The following is a 24,683-nucleotide window of genomic DNA, read 5'->3' on the forward strand; positions in this document are numbered from 1 at the left end:
TTGCAGAGTGTGGGCTCTAGGCGTGTGGGCTTCAGTAATTGCCGCACACAGGCTCAGTAGCTGGGGGCCCTAGAGCGCGCGGGCTCAATAGTTGTGGCCCGTGGGTTAGTTACCTCCCCGCATGTGGAATCTTCCTGTGTCTCCTGCATTGAGGGGCGGATTCTTCTCCACTGTACCACCAGGGAAGTCCCGGGACTTCTTTTGAAAAGATATTTTTCATGTCGCTGCCTTGGACAGATGTAATGGATTTGAAATAGAACAGAATTTACCTGGAATTATATTACATTTACTGAATTCCTGTGATGTCCCAGGCAGTCTTAGTGATTCTTCACAAGAATTAGATAAACACGATCAGCTTTTAAAATGAGAAAATGAGCTTACACAGCTAGTAAGAAGTGGGACCAGGATTTGATCCTAGATCTTTCATTCCAGAAGTTTTCGTATTACATCTGGAGGCTGTTAACTCTGGCTGCGTATTAGAATCATCTGGGAGTTTACAATAAGTACAGTTCCAGGGAATCTGGAGTGAGACCTTGGGATTAGTATTTTTTCAAAAGCTCCTCGAGTGATTCAAGTGGGCCACTAAAAATGAGAGGTGTTGCATTGTATATTGCATCCCCAATGACCACTGGTGCCCCCCACCTTTTTAATCTTTCCTTATTTGTCTATGAGTAATTATTAATAAAATTTTCTCATTTACAGTTTCTTATCAGAAGCATGAGGAATTTGTGTTAGAATAAAGAGAATATCCTGCATAATAAACATTACAAAGATATAACGAGTATAATGGAGTATCTTTACTCTGTTGGTCTTTCAAAAATCAAAATAGATTTTTATTTTTGTCTTACGATTTTGGAGTGAGTGCTCTGATGAAGTGAAAATGGGCTTGGTAACAAGTTAAAGTTGTTTCTGGCTGTCTCAATTTGGGAAAGTGAAAAACTGTGATTCAACCTGAGGGAAAAAGTACTTTCTTATTTTATAGTCGTTTTGAAAGGTAATCTGTTTAACAATCTATAGATGATTTATGGAGGTGTACATTTCATTAATCAGTCTTGGCCTACCACTGTGCTCTGTAAATCTCTTTTTGGAAAACAAGCTACTTTATAAATTGTCTTTTAGAGTCAGTGAAGACTTGAATATGATTGAAGGTCATTCTTCCTTTTTTTTATTTCTAACTTGAGCACATAGAATAAGTTGGGGTTTTTTTGCATTATGAAGTTTTTGAATTTTGAATCCTTTTTATGTTGTTACTGGCCATGTTTGAAAATAAATTTGAAGTAAATGTTTCTTAATTGGTTAGAATGCAATAATTGAATTATGTCTGTTAAAAATAGTTTTGGGGATTGTTTCTTGGAACACATTAAAGATGATGACTTGCAGTTATGGTTTACTGATTGATGATATTGAAATTAAAATTTACAACTCTGACTTTCAATACTTAGTAAGATTAGTTTTTTTTTTTTTAAGTTTCCAGCAATATTTATTTTTTAAACCATTTATAAAGTAACTAGTTTGGACTGGCTCCATTTGTAGACCTGTGCTATAAAGTATCTAACTATGAGCCTCTCGTCTACCTAGGTTAACAAGAAACCTTTTTTTTTTTTCGTCATGCTTATCTCCTCTCCCCTAATATTTTAAGAGTTGTTAGGAGAGACAGGGATTGAAAATTAATGGTTATTAGATGGTAAAGTTAGGAGAGGTGGAATTCATGCCAGCCTGCCAAGACTGGAGGACCACTCGGATGTTCTTGGACCACCTTTCCTGCTCCCACCACTGTTTCATGATATGGCTGAAGATTGATGCATTGGAAATTGATGGCAGGTAAATGGCAATTAAGTTGTTCCCACAGAGTGAGAAGATAGGGCCTTACAGGGTAGTTGAAAGGGTTGGAAGGAGTGAAGGGGCTGTAAAAGGAATCCCGTGTTGTAGAGGGTTACAGCTGGATTGCATTACAGCTCTTACTCTCCCCACCGTGGCTAGCAAAGGCCCTCAGTTGCATAACTTACGGAGGCAACATTCACGTAGAATTTCATGTGAATGTTGCAGACTCCCTGGTTGTGAGCCAGGCTGAACGCTCCAACAATCTTGTGATGATGGGGTTTTGGCGGAACCACTTTTTCATACTGGTTTTGACCCTTCACTTACCTTGTTACTGAATCTATGTGTAAAGGCTTGGCGTCTTTTGTTGAGAAGCCTAAGAGACAAAATGACCTTGTGCCAAGTACCGTTCTCATTATTTGGTACATATGAACTCATTATTCCTTCCAGTGACTCTACAAATACTATTAATAATATCTTGATTTTACAGATGAAGAAATTGATACACAAGTTTTAAAGTGTTGCTCAACTCGCCTAGCTATTAAGTGGCAGAGCCAGAAAGCAGACCCAGGCGGTGTGGCTCCACAGTGTCTGCTTTCCCATTGTGCTCTGCTGCATTTGCGATGCCTTCTTTTTGTTGCTCCACATTATCGAAGTCAGTCATGTATTTGGTTGTTTAATCATTTAGCAAACATTCATTGAGCATGTCCGTTGTGCCAAGAATTTTCTAGGGCTGAAGACAAAGGCCTTGCCCTCATAGAACTTATATTTTAGTTGGGGGACAGAGACATGTTTAGAAGAAAATTAAAAAATACTTTAGCTAGAATTATAAGGAAAGTCTTCTCTAAGGAGGCGACACTTCCACTGAGACTTGAATGGTGAGAAAGAAGCAGCTGTGTGAAGATTAGAAAAGGGAGGATTCCTAGCCTCTAACTGTGACATGGGAAGAAGCTTGGTGCTTTCTGGAGACAGCAAAGTAGCATGATTTCGGGTCTTAGTCAGTAAGCAGATTGGTAGACAGTGAGATCTCAGAGAGATGCAGACACTGTTGCATTACAAGGGGGTGGGAGGGGGCCGAAAGGAACCCGCTTCCTGGCAGGAAGTATTTTATCTGCAGCGACGTGTTGGTTGCCTGCATGCAGTTCTGAGTGGGATGCGGTCTGCCCCATTCATAGCCAACAAGGAGATGCAATGGATTTTTTCTTTTTAATGACGATGCTGGTACTTAGCTTCAAATAATCATATTGTTGAAGTATATTACAAAGCATTATTCCTTATAGTCCCTTAGAAAAATGTTTGGAAATTTATTCATTCGTGACATGATTTGATTTGTATGAGAAGTGCATTCTGGATCTGTTTTGGGGATGCGAGTAGAAGAGCGGAGACCAGTTAGGAGGCTGTCACAAAAGTTCAGATGAGAGACAGTAGTGGTTTAGGTGAAAGTTGTTGCAGTGAATATAGAGAGGATTACACTGTAAAAATATATATTGATTCCTCTTCTTGATACCAGTTTTCTAGACTGCGAGTTACAGCATCTTTATTCCAAGAGCCAATCCCAGTAATTGGCTTTTTTTTTTTTAATAGCACTTCTTTTTTAGGGCAAAGGGGTATGGTAGTCCCTCCTTATTCATGGTTTTGTTTTCACAGTTTCCATTTCCTGTGGACATACGTGATCTGAAAATATTAAATGAAAAATTCCAGAAATAAACTATTCATCAGTTTTAAGTTGTGTGCTGCCCTGAGCAGCATGGTGAAGTCTCGCTCTGACTTCAGCATGTGAAGTGTAAGGGATGGTTCCAGCGTATCCACATTATGCGTTCTACCCTCCCATGAGTCTCGTAGTATCTGTCACAGTTATCACATCAGCGGTATTGGGATTGTGGTGCTTGTGTTCAGGTATCCCTTATTTCACTTAATGATGGTCCCAAATTGTTAGGGATGCTGGCAACTAGATGGTCTCTTACTGTGCCTTATTTATAAATTAATCTTCATTATGAGTGTGTAGGTATAGGAAAAAAACATAGTACATATGGGACTCATGGATACGTAGTGCTGTCCACTGTTTCAGGTGTCCACTGAAGGCCTTGGGACATAGCCCCAGTGGAGAAAGGAAGACTACTATAAATGTTTTCTCTCAGTTTATTCTGAGACAGTGATAGGCCAGGTCAAAAATTTCCTCAGATTCAGATTTTATTGCTCTTTTGATTAACTCCAACAGCGGATAGCCCAGAGTACAATCCTGCTGCCAAGATGAGTGTTTATGAACAGAATTAAGGACTGGCCTTAAGGATTGGTTCTCCTCTCAGCCTTATTACAAAGGCCAGCCTGCTTCTGTCTTCAGGATGAATTTTCAGGGGTCCTCGAAGAGTTTTCAGGGCTTCTTTGTTTTGATTAGGGCCTCCCCGCCAGATATATCTCAGTAACTTAAAGCCTCAAACAGAAGGGCTCATGGAAATGTGTGGGTGTGGCTCTGCTGAACGGCATCTGAGCACCATTGGACGTGCTGTGGTGTATAGATGCTCCCTCCCTGGGTCAGCCTGTCAGCTCAGTTCAGTCGCTCAGTCTTGTCTGAGTCTTTGCAACCCTGTGGTCTGCAGCACCCCAAGCTTCCCTGTCCATCACCAACTCCCAGAGCTTGCTCAGACTCGGTGTCCATCGAGTCAGTGATGCCATCAGTTGGTCAGCCTGACTGTCCTGTGACTCGGGACAAATGAGTTTGAGGATACAGGTCACTCATTTAACACAAATGGGTTTTTTGCCCTCTGATTTTTTTTCACAAAGATGTTTACTATATTACAATGTGAAGAAACTGGGCTTCCCTGGTGGCTCAGACGGTAATTGATCCCTGGGTCAGGCAAGTCCCCTGGAGAATGGAATGGGCAATATTCTTGCCTGTAAAATCCCCGTGGACAGAGGAGCCTGGTGGGCTATAGTCCATGGGGGTCACAAAGAGTCAGATACAACTGAGCAACTAACACACACACATACACACACACACACACACACACGTGAAGAAATTAATTCAAATAGATCTATACTTGGATATGCTTTCTGTTGCAAAGCTTGAAAGCCTCTGGTCAAAACACTACATCTATCATATGGCCGCTTGTAGTATTGATTTGAATAATACTATTGATAAATCCATAATTTTCTGAGGAATAGGTTCCTTTAAGCAGTAATTTTCAACCGTTTGCTTTTCTCTTCCAAGAAAAGCTCAAAGCCTGTGTTTTATGAGCCGTCAAGATCTGACACTTATTTAGGGTGCTGTAAATCTGTTCATTTTGACATCACAGACTTGAAGAGCAGGAAGTGGAATGGTATGCATGTGGGGGCCATTTCAGCCTTCCCTATGGTTCTGTCCCAGCGAGCAATACCACAGTGCTGAACTGAGGCTGGGGTGCCGCCCTTCAGAGGACCTCCATGTCTCCCATGGGATATTGTAAATAAACAGGTTATTCGTGGCATTTGAATATTAAAATATTATTTGCCTTGAGTTCTTAATAAAGCTTGAAAAACAGATACGTCCTTTAAAATTGCCACTTTTTTCTGCAGCTTTTTCCTTGTGAGGAATGAAGAACACAAATTAATCAATTTATTTCTGTGCTTCTTAGGAAGATCTTGGTTTAAAAATTTTTTTCTGGATTTTTAAAAATTTCCAAGACCAAAATAAAAGCTTAATTCATCAGCGAGTGAAAAAAAAAATTTGGTTGCCACGAGGGTTCTGAGAAATTCTGTTTTTAATATCTTTAAAAAATTATATTGACATTCTATAGCACAGGCCTTCAATTTTGTGATTTTTGATTGGGTAGCCATCATAAAAGATTGTTAAACTTAAAATACAGAAACCAACTTAGCAGTCATATTCATAATAACTGTGGCGAGAAGTGTGTAAGTTACCTTCTTTTCTCTTTTTCTTTGGATAAGCTAAGTGACTGCTAGTTTTAATTTTCTTCTGTCAATACTTAATTGTTTGTTTTGTTTTAGAATTAGAACTAGTTTGAAAACTGTTGAAATAGATGTACATTTACCTAAATTTACAGTTTAAAAAATGAGTAGCTAAAGACCACTGAGCTTCTTTTACTTGTAGGTTCTGTTTTCACGGCCAGTAATAACTCAGTTCCAGTATTCAGACTACTGCTTGGTAACAAATTAATATGTACTTGATTCATTAACATGTAGGAAATTAACACTACATCCTTACTCCAATTTTATTTAATTATTGGCTAGGGGTTAGAAGAGATCCTACTATTACAAAACCCAGTGTGAAAGACATTTGGTTATATACTTAAACTCAGCACTGATTTTCTTTTAATTTCTTCTATTTGTATCTTTCCTGTTAATAACTTTGACTTAGAAAAGTTAGATTATTTTTGGTTAGAATGTTTTTGATGTTATTGAGGAAATGCTAATCTTATTTAAGAACATATTATTTTTATAAGACAATTAAGCTAATATAAATTAATACAGATCCTTTATTTATTTATCTTTATTCCTTTTAAACATAGTTGTATCAGACTAGGTTCAGTCAGGAGATAGAAACCACACAAAGGGTTGAATAGATTGTTTTATATACAGAATTATTAAACCCTGATAAAAGAGTAACTAGATATATAAGAAAATCAGACCTGTACCCTAGGGCTAGAGGAAGGTCACACTTACCAGGAGCCCCTTCCTAGGGCTGGGTTTCAAAATCATTGGAGAAGGTATATTCCAGCACATTGGATTAGTAGAGAAAGTCTCTGTTTTGCCAGGCTGGAGCAGGTCTGCAGTTGCTGGGAAATCAGGAAAACCTGGAGTGTGGGCCACCTGCAGCCAGTGGCACGGGCAAGCAGAGGGAGTGGCAGCTCTGGGAAACTGTAGATCAGCCACACACATAGGCCTGCAGAGGAAAGCAGGGCAGTGATACGGGGTCGGGGACTGCAGAGTGCAGATGCAAGAAGGAGCCCCTTTTTCCTGCAGTGTCCTTCCAATACTCTACTGAGAAAGCTTAATGTGATTGTCACGGTAGTGTGGGTGTTGGTCACTTGGTCATGTCTGACTCTTTGCGACCCCATGGACTGTAGCCCACCAGGCTTCTCTGTTCATGGAATTCTCCAGGTAAGAATACTGGAGTGGGTTGCCATGCCCTTCTCCAGGGGATCTTCCTGACCCATGGTTCGAACCTAGAGATGCTTAGAGAAATTGTGTCCATTATGCCAGTGTATATATTGAAAGCCAGATTTGGAGCTGAGAGTCAGTAAATTGATAATGTGTGTAGTAATGTTTCTTTTTCCAGTTTACTTTTTTGCGATATAGGTATGTGAAAGCTTTTTACTATTTTTCTGTACTTCTTATTTGTGTTTGCTTTCCTTTCTTTAGCCCTATTGACATTTTGAGTCAGATAATTCTTGGTTGTGGAAGCTGTCCTATGCATTATAGTATGTTTAGCAATACCCACTAGATGTTAGTAACACGCACATATATTGGTGACATCCAAAAATATCCCCAAACCCAAGGGGAGCAAAACCTTCCCTGCTTAAGGACCACTCCTTTAGCTCATTTCCCCCTCTCAATTAGAAACAGTATATATCTTTCATTAATAAAGATTTGCCTGTGGTTCTTAAATATTTTATTTTAATAAGGAGGTTGTCTTAAATAATTACAAAATTTTATTTTTAGAAAAGTTATTAGAACTATTTAGTCTGACTCTCTTTATTTCATCTGTTAGTGAATTAGGGCAGAGTTTTCAGTTGATATATTTCTAGTCACCTAGCTAGAAAGGTCAGTTTTCATCCCAATCCCAAAGAAAGGCAATGCCAAACAATGCTCAAACTACTGCACAATTGCACTCATCTCACATGCTAGTAAAGTAGTACTCAGAATTCTCCAAGCCAGGCTTCAACGGTACATGAACCATGGACTCCAGATGTTCAAGCTGGATTTAGAAAAGGCAGAGGAACCAGAGATCAAATTGCCAACATCCATTGGATCATTGAAAAAGCAAGAGAGTTCCAGAAAAACATCTATTTCTGCTTTATTGACTACGCCAAAGCCTTTGACTGTGTGGATCACAACAAACTGTGGAAAATTCTGAAAGAGATGGGAATACCAGACCACCTGACCTGCCTCCTGAGAAATCTGTATGTAGGTCGGGAAGCAACAGTTAGAACTGGACATAGAACAATAGACTAGTTCCAAATAGGAAAAGGAGTACATTAAGGCTGTATATTGTCACCCTGCTTATTTAACTTATATGCAGAGTACATCATGGGAAATGCTGGGCTGGAGGAAACACAAGCTGGAATCAAGATTGCTGGGAGAAATAACCTCAGATATGGAGATGACACCACCTGAATGGCAGAAAGCGAAGAACTGAAGAGCCTCTTGATGAAAGTGAAAGAGGAGAGTGAAAAAGTTGGCTTAAAGCTCAACATGCAGAAAACGAAGATCATGGCATCTGGTCCCATCACTTCCTGGGAAATAGATGGGGAAACAGTGGAAACAGTGTCAGACTTTATTTTTTTGGGCTCCCAAATCACTGAAGATGGTGATTGCAGCCAGGAAATTAAAAGATGCTTACTCCTTGGAAGAAAAGTTATGACCAACCTAGTCAGTATATTAAAAAGCAGAGACATTAATTTGCCAACAAAGGTTTGTGTAGTCAAGGCTATGGTTTTTCCAGTAGTCATGTATGGATGTGAGAGTTGGACAATAAAGAAAGCTGAGCACCGAAGAATTGATGCTTTTTAACTGTGGTGTTGGAGAAGACTCTTGAGAGTCCCTTGGACTGCAAGGAGATCCAGCCAGTCCATCCTAAAGGAGATCAGTCCTGAATATTCATTGGAAGGACTGATGTTGAAGCTGAAACTCCAATACTTTGGCTACTTAATGCGAAGAATTGACTCATTGGAAAAGACCCTGGTGCTGGGAAAGATTGAAGGCAGGAGGAGAAGGGGACGACAGAGGATGAGATGGATGGCATCACCGACTCAGTGGACATGAGTTTGAGTAAACTCCGGGAGTTGGTAATGGACAGGGAGGCCTGGAGTGTTGCAGTCCATGGGGTTGCAAAGAGTCGGACACAACTGAGTGACTGAACTGAACTGAGTCATCTAGCTATTTCGTTGGAGGTCTAGGATTAGAATCCAAAATTTTTTAATGAATAGTTATGTATTTAGTATTCTGTTATTCATTCAAGAGCATATGTTATGCATGCACTGTAGTAGGTGCTAGAGATTGAATGATGAGGCAGTAGTAAAATTTCAGCAATGCATTAAGAATCACTTTAGTTATCACATTCTTGTTTGATATCTGATAGTAGAAAGATAATTTTTAAAAGATATTGAATGAATGATTGATTCATATATGAAACGACTGTGGTTAAAGGAGCAACTCGTAGCATTAAGATGTAGTTTTGTGGTTCCAACTATTGAAATGGTTGTGGGCTTTGAATCAGAAGACCAAGAGTCTGGTTTTAGTTCTTAACTAAACTCATAACAGGCCGGACCTTAGTTGTCGTCTGTGAAATTGCCCTGGACTGACTGGATTCTAAATTCCCTGTGCTACCAGTTCTATTGTAATATGAGCCTTCCCTCAGATTGGGATTAAAAATGAGAATAGAGAAGGCCTAGAGGTTGTCACAGTCATCTAGGACAGGGCTATAAGAAGAAACAACTAAATTTTGTTTTTTACATATAACTGTTATGGCTCAAGCAGTATGAATAGATATCCAGTAAATTGGGTTGAGATGAGTCAATTAATAGAGCTTTAATACAGATGAGCTTTAATATAGATGCTTTAATATAGATGAGCTTTAATACAGGCTCATCTGAAATTCTGGAGTATTCATGTACTTTACAGAGACTTAATTCTGAGATGAATTTCTATATATAAAAAATATCTTAATGTAGAATTCTGGGTGAGTTCAAGGTGTTAAAAAAACAACACAGACAATGGGGAAAATAGTTGTATATTATTTATCAGATAAGGGGCTTATATCCAGAATTCATAGAGAACTCACAATATTCTACAACAAAAAGATAACCAATTAAAAAGAGGACGAAGGATTTGATAGATATTTCTCTAAAGACAATATGTAAATGTCTGGTAAACAAATGAAAGTATACTTAGCATAATTAGTCTTTACTGTTGTTTAGTCACCTAGTTGTGTCTGACTTTTTTGTGGGCCCCATGGATTGTAGCCCGCCAGACTCCTGTCCATGGGATTTCCCAGGCAAGAATACTTGAGGGGCTTGCTGTTTCCTTCTCTAGGGGACCTTTCAGGCCCAGGGATCAAACCTGTATCTCCTGCATTGGCAGGTGGATTTTTAACCACTGAGCTACCTGGAAAGCCCATAATTAGGGAAATAGAAATAAAAACCATAAGGGGATACCACTTCACACCCACAGAATGACTGTAATAAAGAAGATGGACAATAACGTGTTGGCAAGTTTGTGGACAAATCAGAACCTTCATACATTGTTGGTAGAAATGCAAAATGGTGTGGCCTCTTTGAAAAACAGTTTGGTAATTCCTCTAAACATAATTACCATGTGGCACTTAAACAGTTACTATGCTGCTGTTGCGTCATTTCAGTCGTGTCCGACTCTGTGCGACCCTAGAGACGACAGCCCACAAGGCTCCCCCGTCCCTGGGATTCTCCAGGCAAGAACACGGAAGTGGGTTGCCATTTCCTTCTCCAGTGCATGAAAGTGAAAAGTGAAAGTGAAGTTGCTCAGTCGTGTCCCATTCCTAGCGACCCCATGGACTGCAGCCCATCAGGCTCCTCCGTCCATGGGATTTGCCAGGCAACAGTACTGGAGTGGGGTGCCCTTGCCTTCTCCGAACAGTTACTATATAACTCAGCAATTCCATTCTTTGGTAATGTATGCAAGAAAATTAAAAATAATGCATCCACATAAAAACTTTTATGATATTCATGGTAGCATTATCATAATAGCCAGAAAGTGGAAACAACCCAAATGTCCACAAACTGATAATGGGTAAACAAAATGTGGTATCTCCATACAATGAAATATAATTTGGTCATAAAAATGAGTGAAGTTCTGATACATGCTACAACTTGAATAAACCTTGAAAACATAGTAAGAGAAAAAGCAAAAAACAGATGCAAAAGACCACATATGATTCCATTTATATGAAATGTCTGGAGTAGAATAGAGATTAGTGATTTCCAGCAGATGAGGGGAGGGGATAATTATTAATGGATATGGGTTTCTTTTGGGAATGATGAAAATGTTCTGAAATTACATGTTAGCAACTCAGTGTATTAAAAAACACTCAGTTATATATTTCAAAACAGTGAATTTTAGAGTGTATGAATTATATATCAGTAAAGTTTGTTTTTTAAAAATCAAGCCTGACACTTTAAAAAAGGAATTGTTTAATCAGTCTGAGATTAAAAGTTCAACTGACAGTTATTTCTCAATTCTTTTAAAGCCTGTCCTATAATTTTATGGTTTTGCTGTTTAACATGTACAGTGTTTGGTGTTTTTACTTTATTTCCTTAAATAAGTTCTGGTTCAACTTTAGGTCACTGGAAGCTGTGCCTTTATAGACAGTAGGAATAAAATCAAGGGAAGCAAGACATTCATCAATACCAGATGTTTTTTGCCATGATACCCTCAGTAATCATAATCTGTTTAGGGTGTCTCTTAGGAGAAAAAAATGTCTAATGGAAGTATCTAGGAAGAAGAAGGAACAATAATGTAGAAAAAATTAATTTTATATCTTGCTTCATGTTTAGTTATGGAAAGGTAAGTTTAAGAAGAAATAATATATAAATAATGCCCTTTCAGAAATTTCTATGAGAAATGATGTATAACAGTTTTCATCTCTTCGTATGAGATATTAAATTATAATATACACCTTTAATAAATAATTTATCGTTACAGACAGATTTGACCAGTTTTGGGCCATCAATCGGAAACTCATGGAATATCCTGCAGAAGAAAATGGATTTCGTTATATCCCTTTTAGAATATACCAGGTAGGAAGTAACATTTTTAACAATACCAACTTATGAAAGCCTTGAACATCTTACTTCTTAAAACACTTTTGTCCAATGTCTTTTAAGTTTACATAGTAGCTGAATAATACTTATTAGGACTTTCCAGATCTCTTTCTTTGGTGGCAGTCAGATCCGAGACTGCACTATGAAGTATGTGACTCATATAGTGGGTCCTCACTCATATAATCAGTCCTCTTTATTTGCAGATTCTGTACTGGCAGATTAGCCTGCTTGCTGATACTTATTTGCAACCTCAGAGTCACCATTCAACAGTACTACCCTAGACATGGGCAGAGTGATGAAGAATTTGATTTGCCCTATATGCACATTTTCAGTGATGCTATGCCTTCTTAAACCATAAAATGTGCTCTCATACCTAGTGCCACATTCTACACATTTTTATGCTTTTTATTGGTAATTTTCATGTTAGAAACGATTCCCAGGCATAGTGCTGAAGTGTTGTCTTTATTCAGAAATGTACATAAAACACAATTATGTATTGGTGAGTTGAAGAATACATGAGCAGAGACTTGCAGTAACCCTTGTATTCCATTGGTTCAGTGTTTGCTAATTCAGCGTTTGCAGTGACTTTATAGAACATGAGTACTGCAGATGAGAATCGACTGTATTTGTTTTAGATGATGGATCTTCAGTGCTGTACAACAAAATAAATGGTAGCTTCTCACTACCATACCATTTCATGGGGTTAAAAAACTCCATGTTTCTGTAGAGTACTTTAAAACTACCATATGTTTCCTATATAGCAATACTGAGTGAATTTTTATGGATGGTATCCAGAAAGCAAGTTGCCTACTATCATGGAAAAAGCAGTTAAGAATAGAAACTATTAATAGATATAGTATCATAGACGTAGACCCTCATCTAGCAGGACCTCCATTCAAATTAAAGAGATTGTATCATAACTTCCCTTTGTAGACATTTTTACTATATCATAGTCTTTACTTACAGTTACTTCTATGGTTATCTTTTAATCTTTTATAGAGCCATCATATAAATGTGTGTTCAAAAAGGAAGTAAACCATCCAACTGAAAACAAGTAAAAACCAAAAATCCCAATATACTTCATGAAAAGTTTTTATGACTTTAATAAGGTTGCTTCTCAATTATTAATAAAGATAATGGCAAATAGACTGTTTAGATCATAGATTAATAATACATACAACATAAATAAAATGAGAAAAATGACTGATGGAATGAAATCAGATAATCTAATTAGCCACCTTCTTCTGCTTCCTTTTTTCAGAAAAATTAAATTTTTATTTTTTTTAAATTTTATTTTATTTTTAAACTTTACAATATTGTATTGGTTCTGCCAAATATCGAAATGAATCCACCACAGGTATACATGTGTTCCCTATCCTGAACCCTCCTCCCTCCTCCCTCCCCATACCATCCCTCTGGGTTGTCCCAGTGCACCAGCCCCAAGCATCCAGTATCGTGCATCGAACCTGGACTGGCGACTCGTTCCATATATGATATTATACGTATTTCAATGCCGTTCTCCCAAATCATCCCACCCTCTCCCTCTCCCACAGAGTCCAAAAGACTGTTCTATACATCAGTGTCTCTTTTGCTGTCTCGTACACAGGGTTATTGTTATCAGCTTTCTAAATTCCATATATATGCGTTAGTATACTGTATTGGTGTTTTTCTTTCTGGCTTACTTCACTCTGTATAATAGGCTCCAGTTTCATCCACCTCATTAGAACTGATTCAAATGTATTCTTTTTAATGGCTGAGTAATACTCCATTGTGTATATGTACCACAGCTTTCTTATCCATTCATCTGCTGATGGACATCTAGGTTGCTTCCATGTCCTGGCTATTATAAACAGTGCTGCAATGAACATTGGGGTACACGTGTCTCTTTTAATTCTGGTTTCCTCGGTGTGTATGCCCAGCAGTGGGATTGCTGGATTATAATTGCTGATTCCTTTTTTCAGAAAAATAAAATTTTAATTCCATAAGTCTTTGTTAAGCACAGATATTACATAGTGGATTTGGAAATGCCATACCTTATTTATTTATACTGTATCTTATATCATGAAGAATCTGAGGCAATTTACAGGAATATATTTTGTACAGAAGCAAAATAGAAAAAAATTTAAAATCAGAGCCACTGAAGATATAAAATGGAAGCTCAGCATGAAATTACCTACACTATGAATAAGTGAGATCTTCAAATTTATTAAAATTTTTAAATTTAGTGAAATTGACTTTAAATTTGACTCAAAGCTTCTTTGCAGCCAGAGCAAGGGAGAAAGAAATGTGATGAGATATAATTTTTTTTCATTTTATATATGATGAAAATTTACTAGGGTATCAGAGAAGCTAACTTTTCTTGGGTACCGCATAGGAAAGAAATTTCTCACGTGACCACATTTAGAGGGAATGGGGCAATATCCTTTATATCTCACCTATAGTTAGAAGCACAATAATAGTTTCAATAAAACTGCTTCCTAATGTGTCACTTAGTGAAAACTAAAGACAGTGTATCATAAGCCATGGATCATCCACAGTGCAATAATGAACTGGGGAAGTAATTGGAAGGCAAAGACAAAAGAAAATTTTAGGTTATTTTATGGAAGAATGCTATTTATCAAATAAGAAGGAAAGTTACTGATGGAGCAAGGCAATTGAGGGTTGGGATAAATCCGTAAAGGTTAATCCAACAGAGGAAGAGGTTTTCAGAGACCTGTTAAGGAAAAGGACAGGAAGCAGTGTTGCCACTGGCATGGGAGAATCTCAGTGTCCTCTGTATGGCGCAGGAGAGGCAGAACAGTTTTGCACGTGTTACGTTCAACAGTGGGCAAACAGGACAGTTCCTGTGTTTGTGTAAAATAACGTGGGAAAAGGCGGCAGGAAGTCTGCGTGTTTGTATTAAGAGAAAACTGTCTCTTACTACACGATTGCTTAGACATTCCATAAGAGAAACTTCCAGAGTGGTTTTATAGAACGAGAATCAGTAATGATATGCTTTGGTTATCCCACAGAGAAAAGCCAGAATTGAGTAAGATATTATGGACTAAGTATATGTGGGAGACCTGGGTTCCATCCCTGGGTTGGGAATATACCCTGGAGGAGGGCATGGCAACCCACTCCAGTATTCTTGCCTGGAGACTCCCCATGGACAGAGGAGCCTAGCGGGCTACAGTTCATGGAGTCGCAAAGAGTTGGACACAGCTGAGCAACTAAGCACAACACAGCAACCGTAGTACTTCAAGTGGGTGGGATGTTTTATGTGGTCTATAAATCTCATAGGAAAAGGCTACGTCTTCACCATCACAGACATAGATATTGGTGATAAAAATGCAGATTAAAAGCAGTAACGGGCTATTACAGAATTTTAAGAGTGGTCCTTATGTTTTCTGAATGGATTTCTTCTTTTTTTTTTTTTAAATGCAGGAACCTACTTTGCGGTTGAACTTGGATGGTGTGGATGGGGACAAATGAGATTGACTCAGGGGGCTTGACTCTGTCTTCCTAGGGTCAGTAGTTGTAGTGTCACATATTTAGGGGAATTCTAAAGCACAATTTGAAGAACTACTCTTTATCTAGGCCAAGACAGGTTCAGTGATTTGCCCAGGTTAGGAAGTTCTTGATCTAGCTAGCACTCTGGATACACTAATACCTTCAACATGCTAGTGGTATCTTTGAAGGCAACGTTAAGGTTTCTTTTTTCCTTTTTGATTCTGTGTAGTAGGATTAGTACAGTGTTATTATGTACACTGTAAGTGCTTCACAGGTACTTAATTGAATCTTAGAGTATTAAAGCGCCAAAGATTTCATAATTCTAAAGCTGAAAAAAAATTTATAGTTCAAATAATCCAAAACTGAAAAAGCTAGCTGCCTTTAATAAGGATAGTGCTGTTGTAATAGCAGAAGAAAAAAAAAAAAAAAAACACTTTTAGAATTAATTAAAATGGTTGGAGACTAGTAGGAGCAAGTGGAAAAGAGCTGTTGGAAGGGTTGCATGGCAAAAACAGTGCATTGTATGCACCCCTGAATTCCAGCACTGAACTGGAAGGGAGGCCCCCTAAGGCTCTGTGGGAGATGTGACACTGACTAGCTGTGTGTCCACAGGTGCTTACTCAGTCTTGCTGGGCCTTCGTTTCCTCATCAATAAAATGAAAAGGGCATAACTGAGTGAACTTATACATCTGTTTGGAATTGTTCTTTAAAGAAGCCATATTACAGGTTTATCTAATTGTATCAGTGATGTTCTTTTTAAAATGTTTTATACTCCTGGTTTCAGAGCAAATTTATCAGTTTTATAGTAAACATAGTTCTTTCCTTTATGTCACTGTTTGTATGACTTTAAAATAATTTCTGAAATGATTCATCTTGAAAATTCATTAAATCATTCAGCAGTCATTAATAGTTGTTTGGGACTATTATACCGTGAGCTCCATAGGCATACCTAAAGCCTAGCAAAGTACCTTATTTGTGGAATTTAGTTGAATAAAATAGAGATTCTAAAGACATTTCCAAAAAACAGAAGCTCCAAAACTAATTTGAGATATATACCTCCCAACACTTACTGGGTGGTTCAGTTCCAGCATGTGTATTTAACTATAGATTGCAAATGCTTGAAGCTCCTTTAGGGAAAGTGGGTATTACTATTACTAACATAGGAATTGTAGGGTTACTGTTGCTAGAATAATAGTGCAGATGTACAGAATGTAGATCTTCTCTTTCACATTTACCATTCTTTTCTGGGGAAAATTACCAGATGTGTCCTTACCTCTTACCGCTGTATCATAAATGCAGTGATACTTAGAATGTATGTGAGAGAGAGGGAAAGAGAAAGAGAATGTGTACATGTGAGAGAGAATGGTTTTCATAAACTTCTATAATTAGATAGAAAGTGGGAAGTTAGAGAATTCTCAAAATTTGATTGCCAAAACCTGGTTGCCAGGTGGGGACTCCGTTAGGGCAGAGCTTGCTGCCTGTTCTTTACTTAGTCAAGGCAGTGGCACTGTTTCTTCAAGCAGGTGGAGACAGAGCCTCAGGGTTTTATCGGAACTCTTTATTGACCTACGTAACTTTGCTTTTGGCTTTACCCCTAGCTGGTTTGGTTTTGAACTTGATTAAAACTTTAGACATGAGATGCATAAGTGAATATAAAAAATTAGGAGTCTCCGTTTTTGCCCACTGTCTGTTGGCTGGCTCTTTCCATTTCCCTGTTTTGTATTTTTGAGTCTTCATAAACGCCTTGACCAAAGGAAGATGGCATCTGCTGTTTTCCTAGATTATATGATCTAAAGATAATACCAGATTTCTGCTACTGACTCCCTTATACATAGCTCTTTAATTTGTATTGTTGGGATAGTCCATTGATTAAGTGTAGCTTTTACTTATGTGGCATTTTGATTAATCTGCACCTTTTATTTGTTTAATATATTAATAGATCTCTGTACTATTTGAGACCTTAAATTAGTAAATTTAAATAAAACCTCGAAATCCAGGTTTATTAATAAGACAAATGAAGGACATAATTTCGCTAAACTTTTTTTCTTTGTAGAATTCTAACAGAATTCCTGTATAGCAGGGGATAAAAAGGGAAGGACAGTGAGTATAGTATGCTCGAGTGAGGTTCATGTCATCTTTGGAGGCCTCACAACTGTCTTAGGAGGTAGGGATCTTTATCTCATTTCCCACATGAGGAAGCTGAAGCTGAGGAATTCTAAATGACTTGCCGAGGGGCACACATACAAAAAGTGTGAAGACTAGATTTCAGACCTAAGTGAGACTTACAAACAAAATATTATTTTCTTCCTAAAAATTAAGTTTACAGAATTTTCAAGACATAATTATCACATAAAGTGAAGTCCATGAAGTCCACTTTGACCAAACCTAGAAAATCCCTAACTATCAATATTCTTTAAAGGTTGACTTTTGTGCAGATTGTTGGAAAACTTTAGTTTTTTTCATCTGTAATTTGATTATCAGTGGGCTCAGAATGACTGTAATCCAATGACAGAATTTTAGTGGTAAAAGTAAAATAGGACCAAAAGTAGTTTGGAGATCCATTATTGACCAGAATGTGTCATTTCTGTCATTTACATAACAGTTTGGTTTGGTGTGTGTATTTCAGGTCTGTGTTCCCGAAATCCAGGTGCTTCATATTAACTAGTATTCTAGAGATGAGGTTAATGGCAGGAAGTGCCTCAGAAATGTAACTAAAATGTTATTTAGCCTACAGATGTCATTAATGAGGGTATCTGTGAAAAAGATTTGTAAACTGACTGTGACATCCTCAGGCATTGATATTTAGGTTATAGTGTGAAAATTAGGCACATAATTTCTGTTTTTCAAGAACCAGTGGATTTGTAAGTGTTATCTGCCAGTATTCTGCATGTAAGAAAAAGTTGTCTCATTCTAATCATTCACCGAGTTCATTTGTTCACAAGTATTTGCATGCTGTGCTTGCACTGTGCACAGGGGATGCAAATGGTGATTAATATGGTACATCACCCTTTAAGAATTTATAATACAATAATAAAAGAAATAAGTGTACAATCAAATTTTAAATCACAACTGTGATTGGTGCTGTGAAGGAGAGATATAGTGCAATAAAAGCTAGTTCCGCTGAGGGGAATTTGATCTGTTTTAGTAGGGCAGAGAAGACTTCTTTGATGAAATGTCCTGTCTTTTGAGGTCTGACAAACGGATGGAATTAGGTAGGCAAAGAGTAATGAGAGGACTTTTGTCCGCAGAGGGGATGTAAGTATGAGGACAGCCTGTTGCTCTTGAGCACAGAGTTGGGGGCAAAATAAATATGTTGCTTATTTTTCTTTTGGGTTATTTATCTTGTTATTTTACAAAAGATTATTTTTATAGATATTAACCATTTTCTATCAAACACTGTAAAATATAATCACAACTTTAAAATTCATCTTGATTTTTATAGTATCTTTCTATAAAAAAATGTTTTTAATGCTTTATATGCCCAATTATTATATATCTTTTTCTTAGTCATATATGGATTTCTTTCTTTGTTAAGAAGGCCCCCCCCCCATACACCTGCAGGTTTTACATAGTTTTCTTACCTATCTTTTCTTGTAAGATTGGTTTTTAATATGTAACTCTTTAGCTCATCTGGAACTTATTTTTGTGTGCTGTGTGAGATACAGGCATACAGCTTTATTTTCTTCCAGGCGATAGCTAGCTGTAGTGGGTTTATTTATTATATAAACTAAGGGTGGGCAAACTTTTTTCTTTAGAGAATCAGAAAATAAAGGTTCTCAGCTTTGTAGAGCAAATGGTCTCTGTTGCAATTGTACAGTTCTGTAGCTTGGAAGCAACCATAGACAACTTGCAGTTGATGGGCATGGCTGTGTTCCAATTAAATCTCTATCTCCAGAATCAGGACAAAGGCACAGTCTGGATTGCAGGCTGTAGTGTATTGATTCCTGATATAAACTATTCTTTTCCTATTAGATAAAAGTGCCACTTCTGCTTTACATTAAAATAGCTTGACTTAGAGGGATCTGGTTTTGAATTCCTCTTCCATTCCATTGGTTTATTTGTTTATTTTTATGGCAGTATTATTTTTATTTGATTTTAATGTTCTGATATTTGCTGGGGCAATTCACTGCTGACCTTTTTTCCAGTCTTGGTTAGTAAGTGGGAATACATTTCTGTTTTAATTTTAGTAAAATTCACCTTTTTATGTCATTAAATCTTCCCACATAAGAACACAGTACATTTTTCTTATTCAGATTTGGTTTTATGTTTTCCAGTAGGCCCTTTGTCTTTCTTTTAAATTTATTTCTAGGTGTTTCTTAGATTTTGTTTTTCTTTATTTCATTTCCATTTCTAGATATTTATTTATGGCATCAACCAAAAAAAAAACAAAACAAACCCCTCTTCCCACAATTTTTGTCAGCCATTTCTTGTTCTTGCTTCATTGCATTGTTAGTATTGTGTCGCCAAGACCATGTTAAATAATAATGTTACTAGCAGTAATCAGCCTTTTCCCCCAGCTTTTCCCTTAGCCTTTGGGATCTGTAAACTCATTGGTCCTTAGGCTCACGTCCACCCAGAGGGGCAATACTGTAGAGGTTTGTAGTTCCCCATGTAGATCTTGGCCGCCTTGCTCTCTCCAGTAGTTACTTTAGCTCAGAGAGCCACTTTGTTGGTAGGAGACAGATTTGGGAATCGAAGGAAGAGGGGGAAGCATTAAGCTTCCAGCTCCCAGAATCCTCTCCACATACAATTGTTATTATGCTGTTTTTTCATGTAAAGAATTTATAGCAGTAATTCTCGGGGCAAGGTATAATGCTAAATTCATGCCCTAGCTGTGGTGGTAGCATACTACAATGAAACACCTATGCTTAAAAACAGGATTTGTATTTCACATGTAAAGACATGAAAGTATAGAGTGGATGGTCAGTTCTCAAAGTAACTTCACTTCTGATCCAAGTGAAGACAACAGTTAAAAAATTATAAATAACTTGCAAGTTGAAGGCATGTCATTGATTTTCACCTTTCTGTAGAGATACAGCTTATGAAGTTAATTTAATTTCTTTACAAAGTATTTTAAACATTTATTAAACAGCTAAAGAGAATTTCTTCTTTAGTAAATGCAAAGAAGCAGCCGAGCCTCTTGTGCTTGTATCTTTGTTCCCCTCACAATGCCGTACACATAATAGGTGCTCACAAAACACACAAACTATATATAACAAGCTAAGGAAGTTCTCATTATCTATGAAGGTGGTGGCCATTCTGGTCTCTCAGTAAAATAGACTGTAACATTCATACCATACATTTTACTGTAGAATTCTGGGCTGGATTTTCTGTTGAGTAAACTATCATTGAGCTTCCCACGAGGCACTGGTGTAAAGAACCTGCCTGCCAATGCAGGAGACCTAAGAGACATGGGTGTGGTCCCTGGGTCAGGAAGATTCCCTGGAGAAGGAAATGGCAACCCACTCCAGTATTCTTGCCTGGAGAATCCCATGCACAGAGGAGCCTGACAGGCTGTAGTCTATAGGGTTGCAAGGAGTTGAACATGGCTGAAGTGATATAGCATGCACACAGAGAAACTATCATTCTCTACTGTTGCTCTAAAGTAGAACAGAGCTGTATGAAAATATAGTAATAAATTATTTTTGTGCAGCACTTTATATTTTGTGAAATACTTTGATCTTCACAACACCTTTGTGTGGACAGAGCAAATATTACTGTCTTTTCTAAGCTGGAAGTTAATGACCAGATAAAGGACACAAAACTAGTAAGCAGTTGAGCAAGGACTAGAGTGCAGATCTAGCTCTGTTTGGTATATACATGCACACATATTCTAAAAGAATCTCTTTTTTGCAAGAACATAAATATGTATTGAAACTTTAGCAGTTGAATATGAGATGAATCTTTTGCAGACATAGATTAGTTCAATTAATGAGGAATTGGGGGCGTTGATTTGAGTTTTAAGGGATTAAAAAAATAAGAGTTCAACAATCTTTCCTTTTGCTGCCTTTGCTTTTGGTGTCAGATCCAAAGAAATTATTTGCATGACCCTGTCGAGCAGCTCACCACTTTTATGGTTTCAGGTCTTAATCCATCCAAGTCTTTAATCTATTTTGAGTAAATTTTGTGAATGGTATAAAATAGTCATCCAGTTTCATTCTTTTGCATGTAACTGTTCAGTTTTCCCAGCACCATTTATTGAAAAGACTGTCCTTTTCCCTATATTCTTTGATCTTTTGTTATAAATTAATTGACCATATACATGTCTGTCGGTTTATTTCTGGGTTCTCTGTTCTGTTCCATTGTTCTGTGTGTCTCTCTTTATGCCAGTACCATACTGTTTTGATTACTGTAGACCTGTAATACAGTTTGAAGTCAGGGAGTGTGATACCTCCAGTTGTGTTCAGCTTAAGATTGCTTTGGCTATTCAGGGTCTTTTGTGGTTCCACACCACAAAATTTTATGATCAAATAGTCTAATGGGTTGTTTTTTTGAGATATAATTCACAGACCATAAGAATTGCCCTTTTAAAGTGACAGTTTTAGCATTTTACAGAGTTGTGCAGTCATCACTGCTGTCTAGTTTCAAAACATTTTCATCACCTCTAAAAGAAACTCCATACCCGTTAGCAATCACTTCTCTTTCCTCCTCCCCCGGCCCCTTGCAACCACCAGTTTACTTTCTGTCTCTGTGAATGTGCTATGTGGACATACAAATGAAATCATATTACATGTGTCTTTTTGTGTTTGCCTTCTTTCATGTGGTGTAAGTTTCATCTGTCTTGTAGCATATAGTACCTCATTCCTTTTTATGACCAACGTTCCTTTGTATGGATATACCACATTTTGTTTATCCATTCATTGGTTGATGCATATTTGGCTGGTTTCCACTTTAGGGCTGTTACTTTCTGTGAACATTCATGTACAAATTGTGACAGTGGGCATATGTTTTCAGATTTCCTGAGTGTATACCTAGGAATGGAAATGGTGGATCATCTAACTCCATGCTGAGCCTCTTGGAGAACTGTTGTACTGTTTTCCAAATCAGTTGCACCATTTCATGTTCCTCTCAGCAGTGAATGAGAATTTCAGTTCCTCTATGTCCCTGCCAACATTTGTTATTATATGCCTTTTTGATTAGTCATCCTGAGTGGATATGAAGGGATATTTCATTATGATTTTGAAACTGCAAGGAGATCCAATCAGTCCATTCTGAAGGAGATCAGCCCTGGGATTTCTTTGGAAGGAATGATGCTAAAGCTGAAACTCCAGTACTTTGGCCACCTTGTGCAAAGAGTTGACTCATTGGAAAAGACTCTGATGCTGGGAGGGATTGGGGCAGGAGGAGAAGGGGACGACAGAGGTTGAGATGGCTGGATGGCATCACTGACTTGATGGACATGAGTCTGAGTGAACTCCGGGAGTTGGTGATGGACAGGGAGGCCTGGCGTGCTGCGATTCATGGGGTCACAAAGAGTCGGACACGACTGAGCGACTGAACTGAACTGAATGATACTGAGCTGGAGAAGGAAAAGGCAACCCACTCCAGTATTCTTCCCTGCAGAATTCCATGGACAGAGAAGCCTGGCAGGCTAAGTCTGTGGGGGTCACAAGAATCGGACACAACTTAGTGACTAAACTACTACTGCTTATGATCCTGAGTATCTTTTCATGTACTTACTGACCATTTGTGTATTTCCTTAGGAGAAATATCTTTTCTTTGCTTATTTTTAAATTGGGCTGTCTTTTCACTATTGAGTTGTGAATGTATACACATATATATACTGAGTTGTGAATATATTTTATATATTCTGAATACAAGACCTTCACTAGATATTTGCTTTATAAATAGTTACTCCCATTCTTTGGACTGTCTTTTTACTTTCTTGGCCATGTCCTTTGAACACAGACGTTTTTCATTCTGATGAAGGTCCAGGTCTTTTTGTTGTTGTTGTTGCTTATGCTTTCATATTGTCATATCTAATAAAACTTTGCCTAATACAAAGTACATTTCCTTATAAAGTTTTGTAGTTTTGTTTCTTTCATTTAGGTCTTTGATCTCCAAAACTTGCATGTTTTTAAATTTTTCTTGCTCTGTTCATTCCTCTTAAGAATAGCCTCTACTTCCAAAATGCTTCATGACTCAGCTCAAATGCCATTTCCACCAAGAAGTCTTCCTTGATTTCTCCATATGTGCCCCAATCCTTCATACCATGTATAAATTATTTTCTCTTTCTCTGAATTTTGTTTTAAAGCGTTCCCTTCTACTTTTTATTATGGCAAGTGTGTACATTAGGAAGAAACCTTAAGAATCATCTTGTTTAACCCCCTAATTTTAGAAATACGACAGATAGCTTGCACAGAGCTCTTACCCAAATGTTCGATTGGGTATTTAATGGCAGAGACAGAAGTAGAACTTGAGTCTTGCATTTCCAGCCTAATTATTTTTCTACACACAGAATTTGTAATATAGACCTTTCTTAAGCTCTTTTGCAGTATTTCACCATGGACCTGTTAAAGTCTGTGTACAGTTTCTCTGTAAGATGTAACCTGTGAATTCCTGGAGGTCAAGGAGTTGTTTCATTTCTCTCTGTATCTTTAGAAACATTTCTCAGAGACTTTTTCCTGCTAAAATAAATAAATGAATAATGCTTTGGTTTAGAAAATTAATATTTTTAATATAAGATTACAATGATACCCCCTTAGATACCTTTTGAAAGAAATTGATACGTTGAGGCCTGTAGGGGGCAGCCCAACACAGCAAGTTTTGATTGCCCTTAGTAAGCTACCTACTATTCTCTGAGATCGTTTTCAACTTAAATTGCTTCTTATGTGGATTTTTGAAAAACGAAAGTAACGATTAATGACAAACTTATTTGATGGGTTTTTTTTTTAATTGTCTTGTATAGGAATGGAAAGTTTTTGATGCAGATGATATGCTGTTTTGTTTTTAAAGCATTTGTGTTTTTGTTTTGTTTAGTCACTGAGTTGTATCCATCTCTTTTGCGACCCCATGGGCTGTCGCCTGCCAGGCTCCTTTGTCCATGGGATTTCTCAGGCAAGAATATTGGAGTGGATTGCCATTTCTTTCTTCAGAGGATCTTCCCGACTGGGTCAAATCCTACATTCCAGGCAGATTCTTTACCATCTGAGCCACCAGGGAAGTCCTTTAATGCCACAATAGCACAGATAATATAATGGCAAATGTTGTCCCTAATTTATTGTTAGAGAAGTTAAAGCATGCAAATTAATAGTATTATTGCAGACTACTAGTTATTATTAAATGAAGTCCGTATTTTCTTATTAATTTGTTACACTTAGCTAGGTCATTGTTTCATTTACTATTTTCAAGAATAAAAAACAT

General features: G+C 37.6%; 1 protein-coding gene across 11 annotated transcripts in view; it reads left to right on the plus strand.

Moving 5' to 3' along the window:
• Nucleotides 1-24,683, plus strand: part of ATG5 (autophagy related 5) — a 152,827-nt gene that overhangs the window by 56,439 nt on the left and 71,705 nt on the right. For all 11 annotated transcript variants that reach the window (XM_024996697.2, XM_059889749.1, XM_059889750.1 and 8 more), the window contains 1 exon segment: nt 11,713-11,807. In XM_024996697.2, coding sequence (XP_024852465.1) covers nt 11,713-11,807 — 95 coding nt within the window.

Source organism: Bos taurus, chromosome 9 (genome assembly GCF_002263795.3).
Source record: "Bos taurus isolate L1 Dominette 01449 registration number 42190680 breed Hereford chromosome 9, ARS-UCD2.0, whole genome shotgun sequence".
NCBI lineage: Eukaryota > Metazoa > Chordata > Mammalia > Artiodactyla > Bovidae > Bos > Bos taurus.